This window comes from Myotis myotis, unplaced genomic scaffold (genome assembly GCF_014108235.1).
Source record: "Myotis myotis isolate mMyoMyo1 unplaced genomic scaffold, mMyoMyo1.p scaffold_m19_p_3, whole genome shotgun sequence".
NCBI lineage: Eukaryota > Metazoa > Chordata > Mammalia > Chiroptera > Vespertilionidae > Myotis > Myotis myotis.
This window is the reverse complement of record NW_023416335.1, coordinates 192330942-192352387: the sequence shown is the minus strand read 5'-3', so window position 1 is coordinate 192352387 and position 21446 is coordinate 192330942. Positions and strand designations below refer to the sequence as shown.

The window sequence follows — 21446 nt, the reverse complement described above, 5'->3', positions numbered from 1 at the left end:
GAACGAGGATTTCTAGTAGCCCTTATGGTTCAATATTTTTGGCCAGGGCCCTAGTATATTTGTACTCAAACTATAATCAATTTTTTCCACTTTGTCTGAATTATATGCCATAGGAGCCTTAAAGTGTACTATTTCAGTTGGCCTTTTCTTGCTGGCTCGCAAAGGGAAGTTTTATATTTATGGATAGTAATCCAGAGTGGTGTCCAAGTTTATCGGAGTTTAGAATTGCTATCATAGCAGAAACTGAAAACCTCAAGCGCTATATAAGCCATAGCCATTTACCATGTGTACATGGATGCTTCTCATTAGGGCATATACAAATATACAGCTATTAAAACTTTAACATCCTGGGACCTCAGGTCTATATATAATATATACATATGAATGCTCAATTTTTTAAATAGTGAATGTGTGTGTGTGACTTAAACAACTTAAATTTATTCTTTCATGAGTCTGGAGGCTAGTAGAGGAAATCAAAGTGTTGGCAAGGTTGGTTCCTACTGGTGGCTTTGAGGGAAAAGTGTTCCATACCTTTTTCCTAGCTTCTGGTGACAGCTAGTGATCCTTGGCTTGCATTATTTCTGGCTCTTTGGTCATATGGCCTGATCCATGTATGTCTATGCCTCTGTCTCTCCTCTTATAAGGCCTTCTTAGATATTGGATTTAGGACCCACCTTGGTCCTATATGATCTCATCTTAACTAATTACATCTGCAAAGACCCCATCTCCAAATAAGGTCACATTCTGAAGTTCTGGTAGACTTGAATTTTGAGGAACACTATTCAACCCAGTGCAGACCCCTATGAAATTAAGGTCTTCCATGAAAAACATTTGAAGATTATGCTTTCATTTTTTTAAACTTCATGAATTAGTACAAAGAGCCATCCATGTGCTCTAAGCCTTTCCATGTGGAAAGCCTGGTGTGGCACCACAGCAGATCTGACTACACTTGTTAGGCTTCCAGGAGTAGGTCTAGTCCAGGTGGAGTTTGTCAGGCAGAGGGGAAGGTCACCTTGCCTCTGGGGTTCTCTCCTGTTATAATGAATTGTCTGCAAAATTACTATCTTACATTAATATTTTATGTAGCAGATAGGATCATGTATACTTTTCTTATGAAAATGCCATAGCAACATGAATACATGTACGAAAGCATCTTTAATGGACAAAAACTTTTTTATTTTTAAACAGCCTATGGTTAGAGTGGGGCATTTAAATAATCTATATGATGACTTTATGTGACTCAAGAACAAAACCTGGGTCTGACCATTTTTGGCTTAATTTTCTACCCACTTTCTGACAAACTGTCCCTATGTTACAATGCAATAACATTTCTATCAGAAGCTTCTCTTGCTAACAATTATGGTGCATTGTACTTAAGCAGACTCATTCAAGGTGTCCATTGTTTCATAAATCTCAATTACCTTCATAGGGAATAGGGAAGAACTTAGATTTGAAACCCGTCCATTTTAGGCCAAAGGGAGAGTCTTATCCAGAAATTATCCTTATTTTTAGTGTCTTATTTGCCCCCCACCTTCTCATTTTGAAAATGGGGAGAAATAAATATTTATACAACATCTTTTGGGCTATACAAGTTATAGAAAGGCTTTGATGTTCTCTAGGAAGCTATTATTGCTTCACCAAGAGAACTCCAAGTGGGTCCTAAATCTCCTTGACTTCAGCAACTGCTAGGAAAATGTCAAAACACAAACACACACACACACACACACACACACCTTAAAAAATCTACAAAGACAGTTTGCTTAGAACAACTCTCCTGGCAGCCCTAAGTAGGACACGTATTTTTGTTGAAGCTACTAGTCACAATTTATGAATTGTATTAAGAAATATGAAGTGATCAATTAGGAGAATGCTGTATTGCTCAAGGTGGCTGATGCGAAACAGAAAAGGAAATATGGAACTAAATAGTTCCAACAACCTTATGAAAAAAAATGCCTCTATATTTAACCTTCTCATCAAAAGTGTGAAACAAATGGTGTAGGTAATGATAACAATTATAATAAAAATGATGATGATAATAATGTGATTCAGTAATAAAAATAATGTTTGAAGAATAATAAGAGATGTTTGCAAATGGGAAAAACTAAGCCATAAAGAATCTGAGAGCATTTTGTTTATTCCAAAGATCACAAGTTACAATGGCATTTCAAAAAGTTTAAGGTACTATCAGGACATCAAGTTTTACAAAACAGATACTTGAAGAAATAGAGTTATGTGCTGCCTTAACAATGGGGATACATTCTGAAAAATACATCACTATGTGATTTCGTCACTGGACAAACATCACTTACAAAGAGCCATCTGTGTGTGGCTCTAAACAAATCTAGATGGGATAGCCTATTACATACCTAGGCTACAGCCCTGTATAGCATATTAGTGCACAAAACAATACCTGATTAACTCAAGAGAAAATGACACAATCAAGAGACACAGTAAACACAACGCATGAGGCTGCTGCTGGCATTACACAACATAGTGTTTTACAGAACTTTTTTTTCATAAGTAGAGAAGTACTCTCTAAAATAACAAAAAGTATAGTATAATAAATTCATAAACCAGTAACATAGTTGTGTATTATCAAGTAGTATCTACTGTACTAACTATATGTGTTGCACTTCTTTTATATGACTGACAGCACAGTAGGCTTGTTTACACCAGCATCACCACAAACGTGAGTAATGTTACAATGGCTACATCATTAGGAAATTTTCAGTTCCATCATAATCGTACCGGATCACCACTGTATATGTGGTCCATCTTGAACGAAACGTTGTCATGTGGAGTATGACTGTTCACTAAATCAGTGATCCTCAAAGCTTCAGGGTAATTGTATAACCTGGAGGGCTGTAAAACAGATCACTGGGCCCATCCTCAAGGTTTCTTATTCAGTAGGTCAGGGGTTGACTTGAGAATTTGCATTTCTAACCAGTTCCTAGGAGATGCTGATGCTGCTGGTCCCAAGACCACACTTTGAGTCTCCTTGGAAAGGAAGGAGATGAATACTTATTGAGGGAAGAGAAAGAACAATTATTTAAAACTATCCTGGGGTAGGTTTGGTCAATTTATCTCATCTAGTCCTCAAAGCATCTCAATGAGCAATGAAATGCATCTCAAACATGAAGTTTTGTGCAATGTAAGATTCTGGAATGTAGAAAATGCTTTTCCAGGCAAGAGGAGAATTAAAAAATCTGTACAAAGGCTGCAGTTCTCTAGAAATAAGAAATTTATATTATTTTTTAAAAATCATGTAAATTTTGCATCCTGTTTCAAAATACTGCTGCTTGTTATGAATTAAATATAATTACAAAGTATTTATCAGGTAAACTGCCTAACTCTTGACCTTAATTCTTTAGTAAGATTGGCCTTTGGGAACATGAGGAAATGAATGGCTGAAGTTTAGTAATTATCTATTGTGAAACAGGTAGTTCATATTTAATCCAGAATTTGAACTTAAGCCTGCAGGTCTCTAAAAACAATGCACATTCTACCACCTTATCCTGTTTTCCCACCGCACCCCTCTCCCTCCACCTGAAAGGTCTACTGAGTTTTTCTTTACTGTTCCTTTATGAATCCTTTATTGTTCTGGCCAAAATCGAGTACTGCTGTTCCGCAGATGTGTCTCACTTTTCCTCATCTTCACGTATATACTCATTATTCTCTGCAGCTGGAAAGCCCCCCCTTTTATCTCAACTTGACCAGAATCTTCCATACCCTTTAAGGTCCAGCTGAAATGCTATTTCCTTTTTAAAGACCAAATCCCATGTTTTAAAAGGCTGTTGGACTGCCTTGGCCAGTGTGGCTCAATTGGCTGGGGCATCGTCTCATATACCCAAAGGTTGGTGGACTCAATTCTCGGTCAGGGCACATACACAGGCTGCAGGTTCCATCCCCCGGTCGGGGTGCATGTGAGAAGTGTGAGGAGTAACCAATCCATGTTTCTCTTTCACAGCAATATTTTGTCCTCTCTCTAAAATCAATCAGTCAATCAATAAAAGGCTGTTGGACTGAACACCTCCAGTGAGTTCCCATGGCTGTCCAGACAGATTTAATATCAGTGGGTATGTAATTATTTTTGTTAAATTAGCTTGTGCATATAATCTCCTAGGCCTTAATTTATACATGCCTCTGCAAAGAAATGATTCTATTTGACATTAAAGTTATACTGGCATCCAAAACATGAAGTTTTGTGCAATGTTAAGATACTGGAGTGTAGATAAGTAATTGGAAAAATATATTTAAAAGAAATCCCCAAACAGGAAGATTTAGCTTATGGTGAAATTTGTGGCTATGGATTAAAATAAAGATAGTCTAAAAAGGTGTATATCTAGACTTTTAGAATTGAAAAAGGGGACTTGAAAGTCATTTAAAAATCACCCCCTAATTTTTTCCCACCTTTAAAAAATTATTTATTGATTGATTTTAGAGAGAGGGAGAGAGAAACATTGATTTGTTGTTCCACTTTATTTATGCATTCATTGGTTGCTTCCTGTATGTGCCCTGAATCCCACAACCTTGGTATAACTGGACGATGCTCTAACCAACTGAGGTACCTGGCCAGGGCTTAATCACCCCCTTATTTTATAGTAGAATTCTTGGACCCTTCTTTTTATTATGGTCAGAAGTCCCATTTGTTTATGCTGTTTAATGTCCATCTAGCTTATCTTTGGTGTCTTTATATTGTCATTGCAATGCTACCTGAAGAAAGCCTTTTGCATTGAAAACTGGACTTAGTTCTGAAGGGCCAGACCTGACTTTGGTCCAAAGGGAACTAAACTGTAAAACCTCCTTTGATTTTAAATGTTGCTAACCCCAGTGATGCTAATTTTAAACCTCTGAGGAATGAATCCTTACCCCCAAGTGCAATTTTTGATCAGTCTAACAGCCAAGCCACAGTCATGGCCAAGGCTAGAGAACACTCATACTAAGCAGGGTGGCCATCTGCTCTATTTGGCCACCTCCAGCTTTGGAAGCTGAGATAGCTCATATGCTGATTACATCTTGGTTTAACCACACAGAGTGAAGACAGAAAAGATATCAGGGCATTTATCTTTTCCACTCCCACATGCTCCTCCCAATTTGCATTAGGTAAAAAGCAAGGACTCCAGAATTGGGTAGAAATGGGTGTAACCTTAGGCAAGTAACTTAACCTCTAAAGATGTTTCCTATTTGCACAAAGGAGATAATAGTACTGTAATAATCTTATGGGTAACTGGCTGGTTTAGGTGGGGCACTGTTGAGCATTTCTAACAATGTCTGAAACTGGTAGGTAGCAAACCCTTAATAAATGTCAGCTATCGTTATCAACAAAGGAGGTAGCAATATACTCCATCAACATGATTTAGGTTCTATTATCTCCTAAAGGCTTTTCCATAGCATTTTATTCCCTCCCTGATTCAATTATATCAACATGATCTCCCAAAACTGTATCTTTAGCTCAACTTCTTTTTTTTAAATCCTCACCCGAGGACATTTTTCCATTGATTTTTAAAGAGAGTGGAAGAGAGAGGGAGATAGAAACATCAAAGTGAGAGAAACACATCGATTGGTTGCCTCCTGCACGTGCCCCAACCAGGGCCTGGGCCAGGGAGGAGCCTGCAACTGAGGTATGTGCCCTTGACTGGAATCAAACCTGGGACCCTTTGGTCTGCAGGCTGACGCTCTATCCACTGAGCCAAACCTGTTAGGGCTAACCCAACTTCTTTCCTGAGCTTAAGATTAGGCCTCACAATTCTCAACACACCCATAGGTGCCCTTAAAACCTAAAGCAAATCTAAAATTAGATCATTACCTGGCACTGAACAATGTCTGACTTTCCTCTTGACCTCGCTCCATATGTGAAAAATACTGCCATTTTTCTAGCTACCCAGGCAGACGTTTTTTTTTAAACAACTTCTTTATTCTTCATTTAATCAGTTGCTAAATCACTCATTCACACATTGACTTACTCAACAAATATTTATTTCTAACAAATAAGTACCTTTTCTATAAGTCAGGTACTGTGTTAAACTCTGGGTATATGGTGGTAAACAAAACTTACATGGTTTCTATCCTCAACTTCAAATATATAATTACAAATTAGAATGTATACTTGCAAGATTTCAGTCAGTATGAGGAAGTGCAACAAGGGACATACTTTAAAGAGTGTCAGGAAAGAACTTTCAGAGGAAGTGACAATTTGAACAGACAATTTGAAAGATGAAAAGTAGTCTATCAGGTGAGTAATAAGTGAAGAACTTTCTAGGCAGTGGGATGAGCAGGTGCAAAGCCTCTGAGGTAGGAAAGGGCTTAATGTCTTTTCTAAGAAACTGAAAAGAGGCCAAGTGGTTAAAAGGTTGTGAACTTGCTTGAGATGAGGCTGGAGCAGCAGGCAGGGGCTTACCAGCCACATATGAAAGCCTCAAGGGCTCTGAGTAGGACAGGCACAGGATCCGACCACCCTGGCTGCTTTTGGAGAATGGCCTGGAGGGGGCAAGTACAGAATTAGAAACCAGTCAAGAGACTATTTGGGTGGTTCTGGTGACTTATGGTCAGTGGCTGTGTTGATGGGAGAAAAGTGGATATATCTGAGACACAAGTTGGAGGTAACATTGATTGGACTTAGTGATAGGGATGTGGGGAGATGACAAAGCTGATTCTTGCGTTTCTGCCATGAACAGCTGAAGGTGGATTGTTTAGAGTCTACCTCTCAAAAGATTCTGTATTCTGAAAATACCCTTCTTTTCCCTCATAACTGCCTTGCTTCCAAATCATTATAACTATTTAGATCATGTTTCTTCTCATTAGTTTCCCTACCTCTTGTCTATGTCCACTTCAAATTACCCTTCACTGTATTATCTTCTATTCACCTTTCAAATATTTCCAATGGTTCCCTATTTTCTACTTAATTAAGTACAAACTCCTTACCTTTCCAGTCTTATTTTCCACCACTTCTCTACTTAAGTCCTGCTTTAGTCAAACTGGACTGGTTGCTGCTCCTTGAAAGTGTCATGACACATTATTACCTCAGTGCTTTCGCTCATGCTGTTCCTTCAGTCTTATCATCTCAATCTGTTGAAACCTTATTCAACTCTCAAAGTTCATTACAGGTCCAATTTTTAAATCTCATAAAGCCTGGTAATTATCTTATGACCCTCGGATACCTGCCTTTTATTGTGGTTATTAGAATACTAACCTCATGCCCATTCCCTACCCACTAACAGACTGCATATAATGCCTTTGAGTGCATAGGTCTATTACTCATACTATACCACTGCCCTTGCCCAAGCATAGTGCTTCACTCACTGTAGGTATATTTTACTGAATTTATTTGAAACAATTCATGTTATTATGCTTAAAAGTGATGAGATCCCAGTTGTTGAAAAGAAGATGTTTCCCAGTAGCATTTGCCAGCACCAGGGCTCATAGCAAAATTCATCTTCCACCAAATTCCCTGCAATCACATCAATACACAAGACATACACACACCCCTTTGATAGAGTCTTCTGGTTGTTCACAGTACTCCGAAGTGGCAAACTTCAGGAGCTTGCCCTTTCCTTGAAATACTGAATATTAAAAATTACAGTCTCGCCAGAACCGGTTTGGCTCAGTGGATAGAGCGTCGGCCTGCAGACTGAAGGGTCCCGGGTTCGGTTCCGGTCAAGAGCATGTACCTGGGTTGCGGGCACATCCCCAGTAGGAGATGTGCAAGAGGCGGCTGATCGATGTTTCTCTCTCATCGATGTTTCTAACTCTCTATCTCTCTCCCTTCCTCTCTGTGAAAAATCAATAAAATATATTTAAAAAAAAAAATTACAGTCTTAACTTGGGATTTTCAAGCTACTTGATATATTCCATTAATGGGTCATGAAATAAATTAGTAAGTCATAAACAATACTAAAAATAAAAGAGAAAATAGCTAAACACACTGCCTCCAATAAGGATAAGTAATGTTTCCTGGAACTTTTGTTTAAAGTACATGTTTAGCCCTGGCCGATGTGACTCATTTGGAGTATAGTCCCATGCACCAAAGGGTCAAGTTGCCAGTTCAATCCCCAGTCAGGGGGTATATAGGAGGCAACTGATTGATGTTTCTCTCCCCCCCCCTCTCTCAAAACAATAAAAACACATCCTGGGGTAAGGATTTAATACATAAAATACATGTTTACACATATGTGTGTATTGGGTCATGAGGTAAAACATATTTCTTACCATGGGTCAGAAGGGGTATGGTATAGAGAAAACAATTTCCCAGTCAGTTGTATGCCCTATGATAGATAGTACATAGCAATAGTCCACCAGCACAAAAAGGACGAATTCCAAGTCTTAATTCCAGCTCTGGCTCCATTTAATAGGATGCCCCTTATAATTTTTTGCTGCTTGTATTTATAGTTGAGAAATCAACAGTGAACTTCCCAACTAATGTAAATACTCCTAATTGCCAATCCCAATCCCAACAAATAACTGGGTCAGAAACAAGGTTGAAGGAGTGGGAAGTTAAAAAAGCTAGCGTGGCACAGAGAACCCTAGATCGGGGTGCTGATAAATTTGGGTTGGGTAATACTGAGGTCACACAACCTAAAGCCCCTTTCACCTCTAAAATTTTATAATTCCACAAGGGAGGGAAAAGGCTACCTTTATTTGGAAGAAATAAAGATCATCTTGGTTTGACATATAATAAGCAAAAGAAAATGATATTAGCCAAGGTTGTTTAAATATGAATTAATGCCTCTTCCATTATCTAGATCGGATTAACACTCTTAGGTGATATTATATGTCAATATCTCTACTGACTACTACTGGATAAATTCCAAACTTCTTTCTGGCATTTAAGACATTCCACAACTGCCCAACTTCATCTCAAACTTCTTACTGTTCAGTTCTCTAACCCTCGGCTCTTCTCCCAGTAATGTTTGCTTAATTCTTCCCCACCCCTGCTCTCCTAGCTAAAGTCCCATAACCTTCATAAAACCTTCCAACCACTCAAATATTTATACATCAAATCTTGACCTTTGAATTTCTACAGGATTTTACAGCAATCCTATCAAGGAGGCACCACAGTTTCCATTTCACAGGTAAGAAAATTGGGGCCCAGACAGGTTAAGTGGCTTGCCCAGGGTCCCACAGTTTCTAAGCAGCATGCTGCTTCCACATATTAAAAAAGCCATGGAGGAAGGAAGCAGTAAAGAAGCCTATAAACCGGTGACAACACAGCTCGTTGTGACACAAATTCAGATACACCACATCCTTTGAACCATACAGGTAATGAACGCTTGGGGTAGCACGGATAGTTTATAAGGGGGTTGTCAATCCTGTTTCCCAAGCCTAGTGTTAGGACGATATTCCAGTGTAAATGACAGGTGGGTGGCTAGGGAGAAGAAAAGTCATATGGCATAAGAACCAAATATTAGAAATGGGACAGAAAAGCGATGAAAGTGTCACATAAGCGGGCAATGCACAAAACAGAGACTCAAAATAGGGGGCTGAGGAGGCCCACAGAGCTAAAATAAAATACTTAAGTTAGGGGGCCTATGCTGCCGATAAGGAGCGCGCCTGTGAGGGCTGATACAGCATTAATAACAGACAGCAGTGCACATGGCCAAAGAGTAGAACTCAAGAGCGACAAATAAGGGCAGGTCGTGGGGACACCGGGAGGGTGGTGGCGCCAAATGAAGGGTACAGCTGGGGTCGACGAGAAAGGTGAAGAGGTTCAGAGGGCACAGCAGCCCCGGACTCCAGACAAGATCTGCCTTTCAATAAATAGCTGGTTGGTGTGTTTTCGCATTCACACATGCACCCCACAAAGCCCTCCCGCTGGCTCCGGGAAGACGGGGAGGTTACGTCCCCGTTCCCCGCGGACTCCGCGAGAGGGCGGAAGGAGGCACGAGGGTCCTTACCCAGGAAGATGGAGATGATGAGCCGCAGCGCCTGTTCCGACGCGCCCAGGGACGTCGCCAAGTTGTTAAGGCTCAGCTCCTGGAAACCCCACTGCAGCACCCTGGTCGGCTCGGTCGCGGTTCCCACGTCCCCCTCAGCAGCAGACGCCATCTTAGCTCCGGGCGCCCCCAAGGGACCCCTCAGCTCCGTGCGCCCCGAATGTGGGCACAGCCCTGTAGCTTCACCCCCAATTCCGGCCCGGAGCCCGCCCACGGCGTGCGCATTGGCTGTAGACCCGCCCAGTGGCTCCCGGCGCTCCCGGCTATTGGTCGGTCCCACCGGGGGGCGGGGCCTAACGCAGCAAGGTAGGCAGAGGGCGGGGCGGAACGTTTGTAATGCAAAGGTGACTCCGGCCCAGAATGAGCTGGGTGCTGCCCGGGGGGCGGGGCTTGGAATCGGAAACTAGAGGAGTGATTGGAAAAGTCAGAAGCCGAAGGCGAGGTGGTGGTACAACTCGGTTCTACTGTTCAGGGGAGGAGTCGGTGAGGGCGAATGTCCGGCCGGCTCGTGCGCTGCCTTCCCATTGGCTGGGACGGAGCAGGCGAGAGTCGGGGCGGGGGGGGGGCCTGTCCCCCGCCCGCAGGGTTACTCGCGGTCGCAGGCGCGCCGGGGTTACTGGGGCATGTAACGGAGAGGGCGGGAAATCCTGCTACAGCCTCGCGAGCGCCTCCTAACGGAATTTCCGGGGCATTCTTAAGCCGTTAGACTCGCCAGAGGGTCTTGGGAGAGCCCAGTGCCCCCGAACACTATTTGCCTGCTCCTTTTATTTCATGCAGCCCCTGTCATGTAATTTTCTATATGAAAACGTTACCTTCCCCGGAGAGGCGGTGAAATGAAGATAGGCCGATCTTATCATTATTTTCATGAAAAATTAAACGACTTTGTCACTATTTAAGGTTTATGATAAAAGTTCAAGCAGTAGGGGAATTTGTAAAACAGAAAATAAAAGTATTTACCCTCTCCCACCCTGCTTCCCATCCTTATTTCCTAAAGGTAACCACTGTTCAGATTACACCAAGTGTTGGCGAGGAAGTGCCCTGTTGGTGGGAATGCAGATCGGCGCAGCCACTCTGGAAAGCAGTATGGCGTTACCTCAAAATATTAGCTATGGAATTGCCTTATGACCCAGTGATTTCACTTTTGGGAATTTATCCGAAGAAATCCGGAACACAAATTCGAAAAAATATATGCATCCCTATGTTCATTGCACCATTATTTACAATAAGTCAAATTTTGGAAGCAGCCCAAGTGTCAAGCTTACCTTTTGCAACAGCATGGATGGGCCTGGAGAGCATTATGCTAACCGAAATAAGCCAGAGAAAGACAAGTACCATATGATTTCACTCGTAGGTGGGATCTAATGAACAAAAGAAACTAACAAATAGAAACAGACAGATAGAAAACAGACTGACAGCTGTCAGAGGGAAGGAGGATTGCAGGGCTGGATGAAAAAGGTGAAGGGATTAAGCAAAAATAGTATGGGGTTTGGAGAGCTTCCAGCTTGGTGAACATGTGGAGGTGTTGGGAGAGTGACATGCCTGGAGAGGGCATGGAAGCTCCAGTCCCTTCCCACATATCTTGTCCTGTTCATTCCTATCACCTGGATGTTCAACTGTATATCATATTCCTTTATAATAAACAAGTAAAAGTAAGTAAAATGTTTTTCTGAGTTCTGTGACCACTTTAGCAAATTAATTGAACCTGAAGAGGGAGTCATTAGAACCACCAAACTATAGTCTGTTTGGTCAGGAGCTCTGGTGACAAACTATAGCCTGTTGGTCAGAAGCTCCGGTGACATTCTGAGCTTTTGACTGGCTTCTGAAGTGGGGTCAGGGCAGTCTTGTAAGACCGAACCTTTAACCTGTGGTATCTGACCCTATCTCTGAGTAGATAATGTCAGAATTAAGTTGATGTTGCAGAAAATTATTTGGTGTGGGGGAAAAACCTCCACACATTTGGTGGCCAGAAGTGAAGTGTTTTGTGTGGGTGGTCAAGGAGACTCACAGGAAAGAAAGACACAGTAGGGAAGAATTGGATTTTCCCTTACATGGGAAGGAAAAAAAGCTGAGTTTTTCCATTAGACAGAGGATATGTTCATTTGTTCAAGCAATGAAAGCACATTTGGGATTGCAAGTCTCTCTCCCTGGTTATGCTGACAATGACCCACTGTCATTCTCCAGGATCCATCTGTGTTCTGCACAGGCCAAACAGGTGAGTTGAGTGCACATGTGGTAGAAATCACCACCCCTGCACGTTTCAAGTCCTTGATGGTAAGTGGCACTGATCTCTGCATTCCCTCCAGGAATTGGGTATTGCTTTTGGTTTACAGAGGTAGAGGCAATTTTGGTGGCTCCTACCTGGCCTTTCCTAGCACAATGGCACTCACTCCAGAGGTTAGGGAGCCAATGTGGGCACTCTGCCAACTGCTTAGTATATTTATTCCAAGTATGCATTTGGAACTGGGTAAATAACCACAGGATGGGTTTGGGGACCCTCCTGGGCCCACTGTACTAGGGATCTGAGCTAAAACTCCATTGAGTACCTGACCTCTGTAAACCCCTTATCTGACTGGTGGATCACACTGACATTTTGGGTCTCCTGGAATTAGTGTCAGTTCGGTGCCAGTGTCAAGTATTCCTGGCAAATCTGGTAATTTCTTTTCCCCCAATACACAGTTTCTTGGTAAAAGGCTATAGGTTTCTTTGGGAAAGGCCAGGGGAAAGATTAACAGAATGAATTTTTGATAGTGTCCCTGGGTCCTTCCTTAAGGGGACCTAGCCTCACTTTCATTCAAGGGTTCTGGCTCAAGTCTGGGAATTGATTGAGGGGCCATGAAGCTGTTTTTATGATTCAAGTTAGATATTTGTTCACTTGACCTAAAACTTTTCTGCTTATACAAATCGAGTGATTGTGCTTTGACTTTGCTGTCCATTATGGCAACCACACCCACCTTGTCTTTGGTGTTTGAATGCTGCCACATGGCCCCTTCCACTCCAGGAACCAATTATTCCCATTGCATTTATGTTTCCCAGTTCAGTGATGGCAGTTCCCACTGTAAGGTCTGGCCTACAGAGAAGAGCCATCACAGAGCTCTTCAAGGATGCTGAGCTACCCTCACAAATGTATTTCTCACAGTAGTGGTGAAAGATGTCTTCTGGCCCTGGCCAGTTTTTCAGTGGTTAGAGTGCCCGTGGAGTTGGATTCGGTCAAGGGCACATACCTTGGCTGTAGGCTAGATTCCCCAGTCGGAGCGTGTGCGGGGTAAGTAACCAGTCAACGTGTCTCTCACATTGATGTTTATCTTCTGTCTCTTTCCCTCCCTTCCACCTTCTCTAAAAATCAATGGAAAAAATATCCTCAGGTGAGGATTAACAAAAAGAAAAAAGAAAGAAATATGTCTTCTGGACCCTCCCAGTGTGGGCGAATAGATCTTAAATGGCAAATCCACTTTAACATTTCAATCTCCCTAAGCCAAGGGAGGTCAGGCAATCTGCTTGATAAGACCCTCTGCTTTCCCCTAAGGGAAGATGACTGCCTGAAACAATCCACCCTTTTTTTTTTTTATTTTTTACAATGTTTTTATTGATTTCAGAGAGAGAGAAAGATAGAGAGAGAGGGAGAAACACATCAATGTTGAGAGAGAACCATTGATCAGCTGCCTCCTGCATGCCTCCTACTGGGGATCGAGCCCACAACCTGGGCATGTGCCCTGACTGGGGATTGAACCGTGACCTCCTGGTTCATAGGCTGATGCTCAATCACACCAGCCAGGCTAATCCACTTTTTAAACTTTCTTGTTCTGTCCTCTTTCTGCTTATAAAAGTCTTTAATTTTGTACAGCTCCTCAGAGCACCTGTCTACCTACTAGATGGGCTGCTGCTGATTCATGAGTCTTTTGATAAAGCCAATGTTAATAACCAATTTAAAAATTTTAAAAATGTTGTGTGGACTCTCTCTGAGGAATGGCTGAGGTGGGCGTATCAATCATCTATTTTCACAAGGAACCTCCTGGGAGAGAACTCACCCAAATGGAGGAAGAAACCTGGCATGATATGCTCAACTCAGTAACAAAATCTCAGGGTCAGAGTTGATGTGAAATTCTCCCACACTAAACGGCGACTTCAGTGAGGTAAGGATCGTGTCTATTTTGTTTACACTGTACATCCAGAGCCTGGCACATAGTACATACTCAATAAATATTTATTGATTGACTGACTGACTGAAATTCTTTTCTTTTTTTTTGTTAATCCTCATCTGAGGATATTTTTCCATTGATTTTTAGGGAGGGTGGAAAAGAGAAGGAAAGAGAAACATTGATGTCAGAAATACACATCAGTGGTTGCCTCCTGCACGAGTCCTGACCAGGGCCTGGGCTGGAGAGGAGCCTGCAACCCAGGTAACGTGCCCTTGACCGAATCAAACCTGGGACCCTTTGCCCCACAGGCTGAGGCTCTGTCCACTGAGCCAAACAGGCTAGGGCCTGACTGAATTCTTTTTAGTGAGAACTGCAACAGAGAGCCGAGGGTTTTTTCCCCGGGTCATGTCTCAAGTCGCTGAAGAATGAGCTCCTCGGACCAGAAGATTTAAGCAAAAGTGTGGAAAATTTGTTACAAGCACATTCAGACTCCCCACACGGGGAGGGGGCCCAATGATGGGCTGACCGTGAAGCCTTGTAGTCCAGGGGCATATGCTTGCTACAAGCCTGCTCTATGTCTACCTGTGTTGCTACCTGATTGATTCCCTCATTGTTCTTGCCCAGCAACAGACCTGAACTTTCCCTGTTTCTATGCATTCGTACACCTTGTTTGCTGCAGGCCCTCCCTTGGTTTCCCATGCCTCCTGCTCTGTGTCCAGAAACATTCTATTATTTCAGCCTGCTTGGTTTCTGTGATTAGATGTAGTCAGACTGCCATGTTTGCCCCTGCCTGGGATCCACCTATGTTTCAAGCTAACTTCTCTCATTACTGCCTAGTGCATGTCACTCAAGTTGGTTTTCACTTTAGCCCTGATGAATTCATATTGGGGCCCAGAGGCTATATGTAAAAAAAAAAAAAAGGCAGAAATTATGTCACAGAACACACTGCCTTGGTATCTCCTAAAAAAAAAAAATAACCAGAAAAACAAGGAAGTGTTTTCTTCTCTTTACATTACTTTCCTCACTTTACATTCTCTGCAGTTTTAGCCCTTCATGGGCTTCTGTGTAATAGCAGGAGGTTCCTTCCAGGAGATGTTACACTCTCCACAGTACAGTGAGCAAGTTGCCAGGTAATAGACAAGAATGTTTATGAATAGGGAGCTGGAGAGTCTGTGTAAGAGAGTAGAGGGGAAGAGCTAGATAAATCTTACTGGGACCCCATTTGTATCCACAGCTTGGAGAAATATGGATTATATTTGGGGATTGTGGCAGAGATTGCTAGCTGCTCACCAAATTCTAATTTCCTCATTTTCTGAACACATACCTTGCAGTGAGGTGTGACCTTGTGGTTGAGTTCCAGCCAATGGAATATGCATAGAAGTTATGTGTACCACACCCAAATTTCCATTGTGCTTGAGCCAAAAATTTTAAAAACTTATTATTGCATTCGCCTACCCAATTAATACAGGGCTCAGCTAAGACTTTTACATGTTCTGCTACTGTATATACAGTCAGCCCTCCATATCTTTGGGTTCCACATCTCTGGATCGAAAATATTTGGGAAACAAAGTTCCAGAAAGGTGATCTCTAAACAATACAATCTAACAACTACTTGCATAGCATTTACATTGTATTAGGTATCATAAGTACTCTAGAGATGACGTTAAGTATACAGGAGCCTGTGAGTAGGTTATGTGCAAATACTATGCCATTTTATATAAGGGACTTGAGCACCCATGGATTTTGTTATCTGTGAGGGGTCCTGGAATCAAGCCCCTGTGGTTACCAAGTGACTGTTGTACCTGCAACACGGGTGTTTGGGAATGGAAATGGAGGCTCAGAGATCATTGCAGTTTTGAGGAAACTAGTTAGCTATGAAGAAGCTGAAGTTGAAGAGATGCCCTGGGCTGATGTAGGGAGCTTGGTAGGATTTTCAAAAGGAAAAGAACTATGAATGCAGCTGATAGAGCTTTAGGAATGGCAGCAAGAAATGAGCTTCCTAAAAAGCGATCTTGCTCTAACTCAGACCACACATTTCAAAAAGGATCACAGCTCTTCCTAGAGAGTAGCAAAGAGTGCGAGATGGCGCAAAGTGTGTTTGTGCGTCTCACACCTGAGTATTTCACTGGAGCGACAGGTAGGTATTGGGTTGTGGAGTGGGGAAGCCTGCTCAGCTTCCTGTGCAAATCATGACGCAGTGGGCACTCTCTGAGGATGGGTGGGCCTGGCTTAGAGATGCTGGCAGAACTCAGGAGTTATTTTCTCCAGGAAGTCTCCCTGGTCCCTTTCCCCACCCAAATCTGGGTAAGAATACTTTCTATGCACTCCTGTAATATCCCATTTTTACTGCTGTTCTAGTTTCCTATTGCTGAATAATGAAACCACTCTAAACCTTACTGACTTTAAACAGCAATACTCATTTTTTTTCTTTATTATCTCTCATGGCTCTGCGCGTTCATTGGGCTCAGCTTATACAATTCTCACTTGGGGAGGGTGTCATGCTGTTGGAGTCAGATAGGATTGGAGTGCTCTCGAAAGCTTTCTCACTCACAGACCTGGTGTGGGGGTTGATGCTCTCAGCCAGGCACCTACACATGGCCTCTCCATGGAGCCTGGGCTTCCCCAGGCAGCTGACTTCTGAGAGTGAGTGTGCCATAAGGACTGGGTGGGTACAGGATGACCTTTTCTCTTTGTTGTTGTTGTTAATCCTCACTCAAGGTTATTTTTCCATTGATTTTTAGAGAGAGTGGAAGGGAGGGGAAGAAACAAAGAAAGAAACATCAACACATTGATTGGTTGCCTCCCACACGTGCCCTGACCAGGATCGGAGGTCAAGCCTTCAATCAAGGTATGTGCCCTTGACTGGAATCAAACCCAGAACCCTTGAGTTCATGGGCCTACGCTCTGTCCACTGAACCAAACTGGCTAGGGCAGTGTGACGTTTTCTAACTTACGTCATGTAGAATCACTTTTCCCATATTCTCTTTTGTTGCAGCAGTGACAAGCCCTCAGCCACATTAGAAGGAGAGGACATAGGAATGGCAACTAATTTGGGGGCATGTTTAAAAACCACTACAGTTGCTGTCATAGGAATTTCACATAATTTTGTCTACCTCCCCTACTAGAAAGTAAGTTCCTCGAGGGTATTGAGGATTCTTATTTATGTTTGAATCCCCAGCACATAGTAGGCATTCAATAGGTGTTTGTTGAATGAATGAATAAAATAGCATTGCAATATGGGAGGTTTCAATAAGCTCTCATTAGAAAAGATGTTTTGTTTGTGAGAAGTAAAAAATTTGGAGGAACTACCTTCCTAATCTAATTCTGAAGACAAAGGAGAGACATTAAAGTTTTAAAAATGTAACGTTGTCATTAAGGAAGATTAAATTTTCAGTTTATAGGATAGATTTAGGGATGATGAGAGAGGAGGAGGGGAGAAGTTTGAAGGCAGTCTAGCTAGATGAGATCTAAGGAGGCTCTGACTTGGAGGAGTGGATGTGAAAGATATTAAAAGATAGAATCTAAAAAAAAAAATAAAGATAGAATCTAGTAGTCTCAGGGAGGACTGGGGCAGAGAAGAGGAAGAATAAAGATAACTAAGCTTTTGAACCTCGGGGGCTGAGAAATGGTAGGGTCATTAACAGAAAAAGGGAAGGCAGAGTAAGACCACTGTTGAAATGCTAGCCATTCAAGTCCCATTTCAAAGATCTCACTTATTCCACATAGACTTTCTGATTTCTCTTCAGCCAGATGCAATATCTTTCTCCTTTTAGTTCCCAAACCCTTTGTTATATTGTCATGTTGCTTAACTCCCTCTACCTCTTACAATGACTCTGACCCTATCATTTTTTTCATCCCACGTAGCACCTAAAATAGTGCTTTGTACTTTATAAGCCAGAGTACGTTTACACTGAATTATGCAGTTTGGGGTGGGGAAAAATAGTCCCCCAAATTGGCTTTACTTTGTTACTGTCTTTGCCCATTGGGTTGCTATAACAAAATACCACAGACTGGGTAGCTTATGTATTTCTCACAGTTCTAGACTGAGATCAGGGTGTCAGCATGGTCAGATGAGGGCTTTCTTTCTGATCACAGAATTCTAGTTGTATTCTCACGTGGCAGAAGAGCTCTGTGGGACCTCTTTTATAAGAGCGCTAATTACCCTGGCCAGTGTGCCTCAGTGGGTAGAGCATCGGCCCTAGGACCAAAGGGTTGTGAGTTTGATTCCTGGTCAAGGGCACATACCTCAGTTGCAGGTTCCCCAGCCTCAGTAGGGGAGTGTGCGGGAGGCAACCAATTGATGTGTCTCTCTCACATTGATGTCTCTCTCTCTCTCTCTCTCTCTCTCTCTCTCTCTCTCTCCCATCCTCCTCCCTTCATTCCACTCTCTCTGGAAATTAATGGAAAAATATCCTTGGGTGAGAATTAAAAAAAAAAAATTAAAGGCAGATAATTCTTAAAAAAAAGTAATGGAAAAAATATCCTTGGATGAGGATTAACAACAACAATCTACACTAATAAAAGACAAAGATACTAATTGCCCATACCTTTGCTATGCCCTAAGCCATGCCCACCAGCCAATCAGAGCAACTATATGCAAATTAACCCAACCAAGATGGTGGCTGGCAGCCATGGAGCTGGAGTAAGCAGGCTTGGTTGCCCAGGTGATGGAGGAAGCCAAGCTTCCCGCCTGCCCTGAGCCGGCTGTGGCCTCCGCTCATGGCAATAAAGTTTCAATTATAGAAGACAAATAAATCCCAGATACCTGCTTCCAGCCAGCCTCCACTGGGAGCTTGGGTGGCTCGGGCCCATGGCCAGCCTGCAAACAGCCATCAGCCCCTCACCCAGGATAACTACACCCTCATGGGGTGAGGGCCCCTGTTGGGGGGCTTAGCCAGCCTGCAAACAGCCATCAGCCCCTCACCCAGGCTGACCAGGCACCTCTGGGGGGACCCCCACTCTGAAGGGGCTGTGGCCAGCCTGCAAACAGCCATCAGCCCCTCACCCAGGCTGGCCAGGCACTCCTATATAATAAAAGGGTAATATGCAAATTGACCCTAACAGCAGAATGACTGGGAATGATTGGTCACTACGACACACACTGACCACCAGGGGGCATATGCTCAATGCAGGAGCTTCCCCCTGGTGGTCAGTGCACTCCCACAGGGAGAGCTCTGCTCAGCCACAAGCCAGGCTGCCGGCTGCCGGTACAGCGGTGGTGGTGGGAGCCTTGCCCGCCTCCTCTGCAGTGCTAAGGATGTCCGACTGCAGCTTAGGCCTGCTCCCCGCTGGCAAGTGGACATCCCCCGAGGGCTCATGGGCTGCCAGAGGGATGTCTGACTGCCAGCTTAGGCCCAATTCCCCAGGGAGTGGGCCTAAGCCAGCAGGTGGTCATCCCCTAAGGTGTCCCAGACTGCGAGAGGGCATAGGCCTGGCTGAGGGACCCCCCCCTGAGTGCACAAATTTTTGTGCACCGGGCCTCTAGTACAGGGGTCCTCAAACTTTTTAAACAGGGGGCCAGTTCACTGTCCCTCAGACCGTTGGAGGGCCGGACTATAGTTTAAAAAAAACCTATGAACAAATTCCTATGCACACTGCACATATCTTATTTTGAAGTAAAAAAACAAAACGGGAACAAATACAATATTTGTATTTGCATGTGGCCCGCGGGGCTGTAGTTTGAGGACCCCTGCTCTAGTATATACATAAGCACTAATCCCATTCATGAGGGCGCCACCTTGTGACACTTCACATTGGGTATTAGTATTCCAACACGTACATTTGGGGAGGACACTAACATTCAGACTATAGTAATTACTGTTCCTTTCCCACACTTCCTTCCTTCTATTTCCGCCCCCTCTACATTCATGTTATTTTTTCTGATATAGTTACACTTTAAAAAATGTTTTTCTTTCTTTTTCTTAAAAAGATTTTTTAAAACTGATTTCAGAGAGGGAGAGGGAGAGTTAGAAACATCAATGATGAGAATCATTGATTGCCTGACTCCTGCATGCCCCCTACTGGAGATGGAGCCTGCAACTTGGGTATGTGCCCTGACTGGCATTGAACAGTGATCTCCTGATTCATAGGTCGACGCTCAACCACTGAGCCACATAGGCCAGGCAACACTTTTTTTCCCTTATGATTTTTCTACATCAAAAAAGTAGACCAGGGGGCACATGTAATACTTTCAACAATAAAGATTTATTTTTAAAAAGTAGATAAATAAACTATCACTCTTTAGCTTTACTGGACAGTAAATTAATGGGTATTTTGGCAAGCATTGTTTGTAGCTAGAGTCTTTGATAATAATCTAGGTACACAGTATGTTGTAGGGGTGGAATTCTCCCCCTTACTCCCAATTTTAAAACAATTCTTTTTTAAAAAATAATTCTTTTTTAAAAACAATTCTTTATTGTTGAAAGTATTACATATGTTTCCTTTTTGTTCCCATTGACTCCCTCCAGGCCGCCCCTGCCCCCCACCCCAGGACCTCACCACCCCATTGTCTGTGTCCATGGGTCATGCATATATGCATACAAGATCCTTGGTTGATTACCTTCTACCCACCCGCCTTCCCTCCAAGATTCTGCACTCTGTTCCATGATTCGAGTCTCTGGATCCACAATCTCTGGATTCATCAGTTTATTTTGTTACTTAGATTCCACATATGAGTGAGATTATGTGATACTTGTCTTTCTCTGATTGACTTATTTCACTTAGCATGATACTCTCTAGGTCCCTCCGTGCTGCCTCAAAGGGTAAGAGATTCTTCCTTTTTACTGCTGCATAGTATTCCATGGTATAAATGTACCACAGCTTTTTTTTTTTTTTAAATCATTTTGTTGATTTTTCACAGAGAGAAAGGGAGAGGGATAGAGAGTTAGAAACATCCATGAGAGAGAAACATCCATCAGCTGCCTCCTGCACACTCCCTACTGGGGATGTGCCCGCAACCAAGGTACATGCCCTGGGACCCATCAGTCCCCAGGTCGACGCTCTATGCACTGAGCCAAACCGGTTAGGGCTACCACAGCTTTTTTATCCACCCATCTACTGTTGGACACTTGGACTGTCTCCCAATACTTCTTTATAAGACTACCTCTTGCAAGGAAGTCTGAGTTCTGAATAAGGTACAGAGCACTAGGGAGATTCTAGCTTTCATTTGTGAATGCCTGGTTAAGGTAGGGAGTACTAAATTGGAAAATTCCATTCTATATTCAGGGACTAAGAGGAAATTGGAAAGTCTGACCTTGAATTAATGTGGCTTGTTCACAGGCGTGTGAGTGAAAAATTTTCAAATAATTACTGGGTGAGTTTCAAGGTGATATACTTATTGGGGCTCCTGGGACCAGTAGTATTGGAGGACACAAAAGAGGAT

At 42.9% G+C, this 21446-nt stretch overlaps 1 protein-coding gene across 2 annotated transcripts in view; it reads right to left on the bottom strand.

Moving 5' to 3' along the window:
- Positions 1–10155, bottom strand: part of LPCAT3 (lysophosphatidylcholine acyltransferase 3) — a 35844-nt gene extending 25689 nt beyond the window's left edge. Inside the window, exon 1 of one of the 2 annotated variants that reach the window (XM_036302116.1) lies at positions 9891–10155. In XM_036302116.1, coding sequence (XP_036158009.1) covers positions 9891–10041 — 151 coding nt within the window. In that variant the 5' untranslated portion in view covers positions 10042–10155. The remainder of the gene's footprint in view (positions 1–9890) is intronic. The other variant, XM_036302115.1, reaches the window with a different exon arrangement.
- Positions 10156–21446: the final 11291 nt, after the last annotated feature.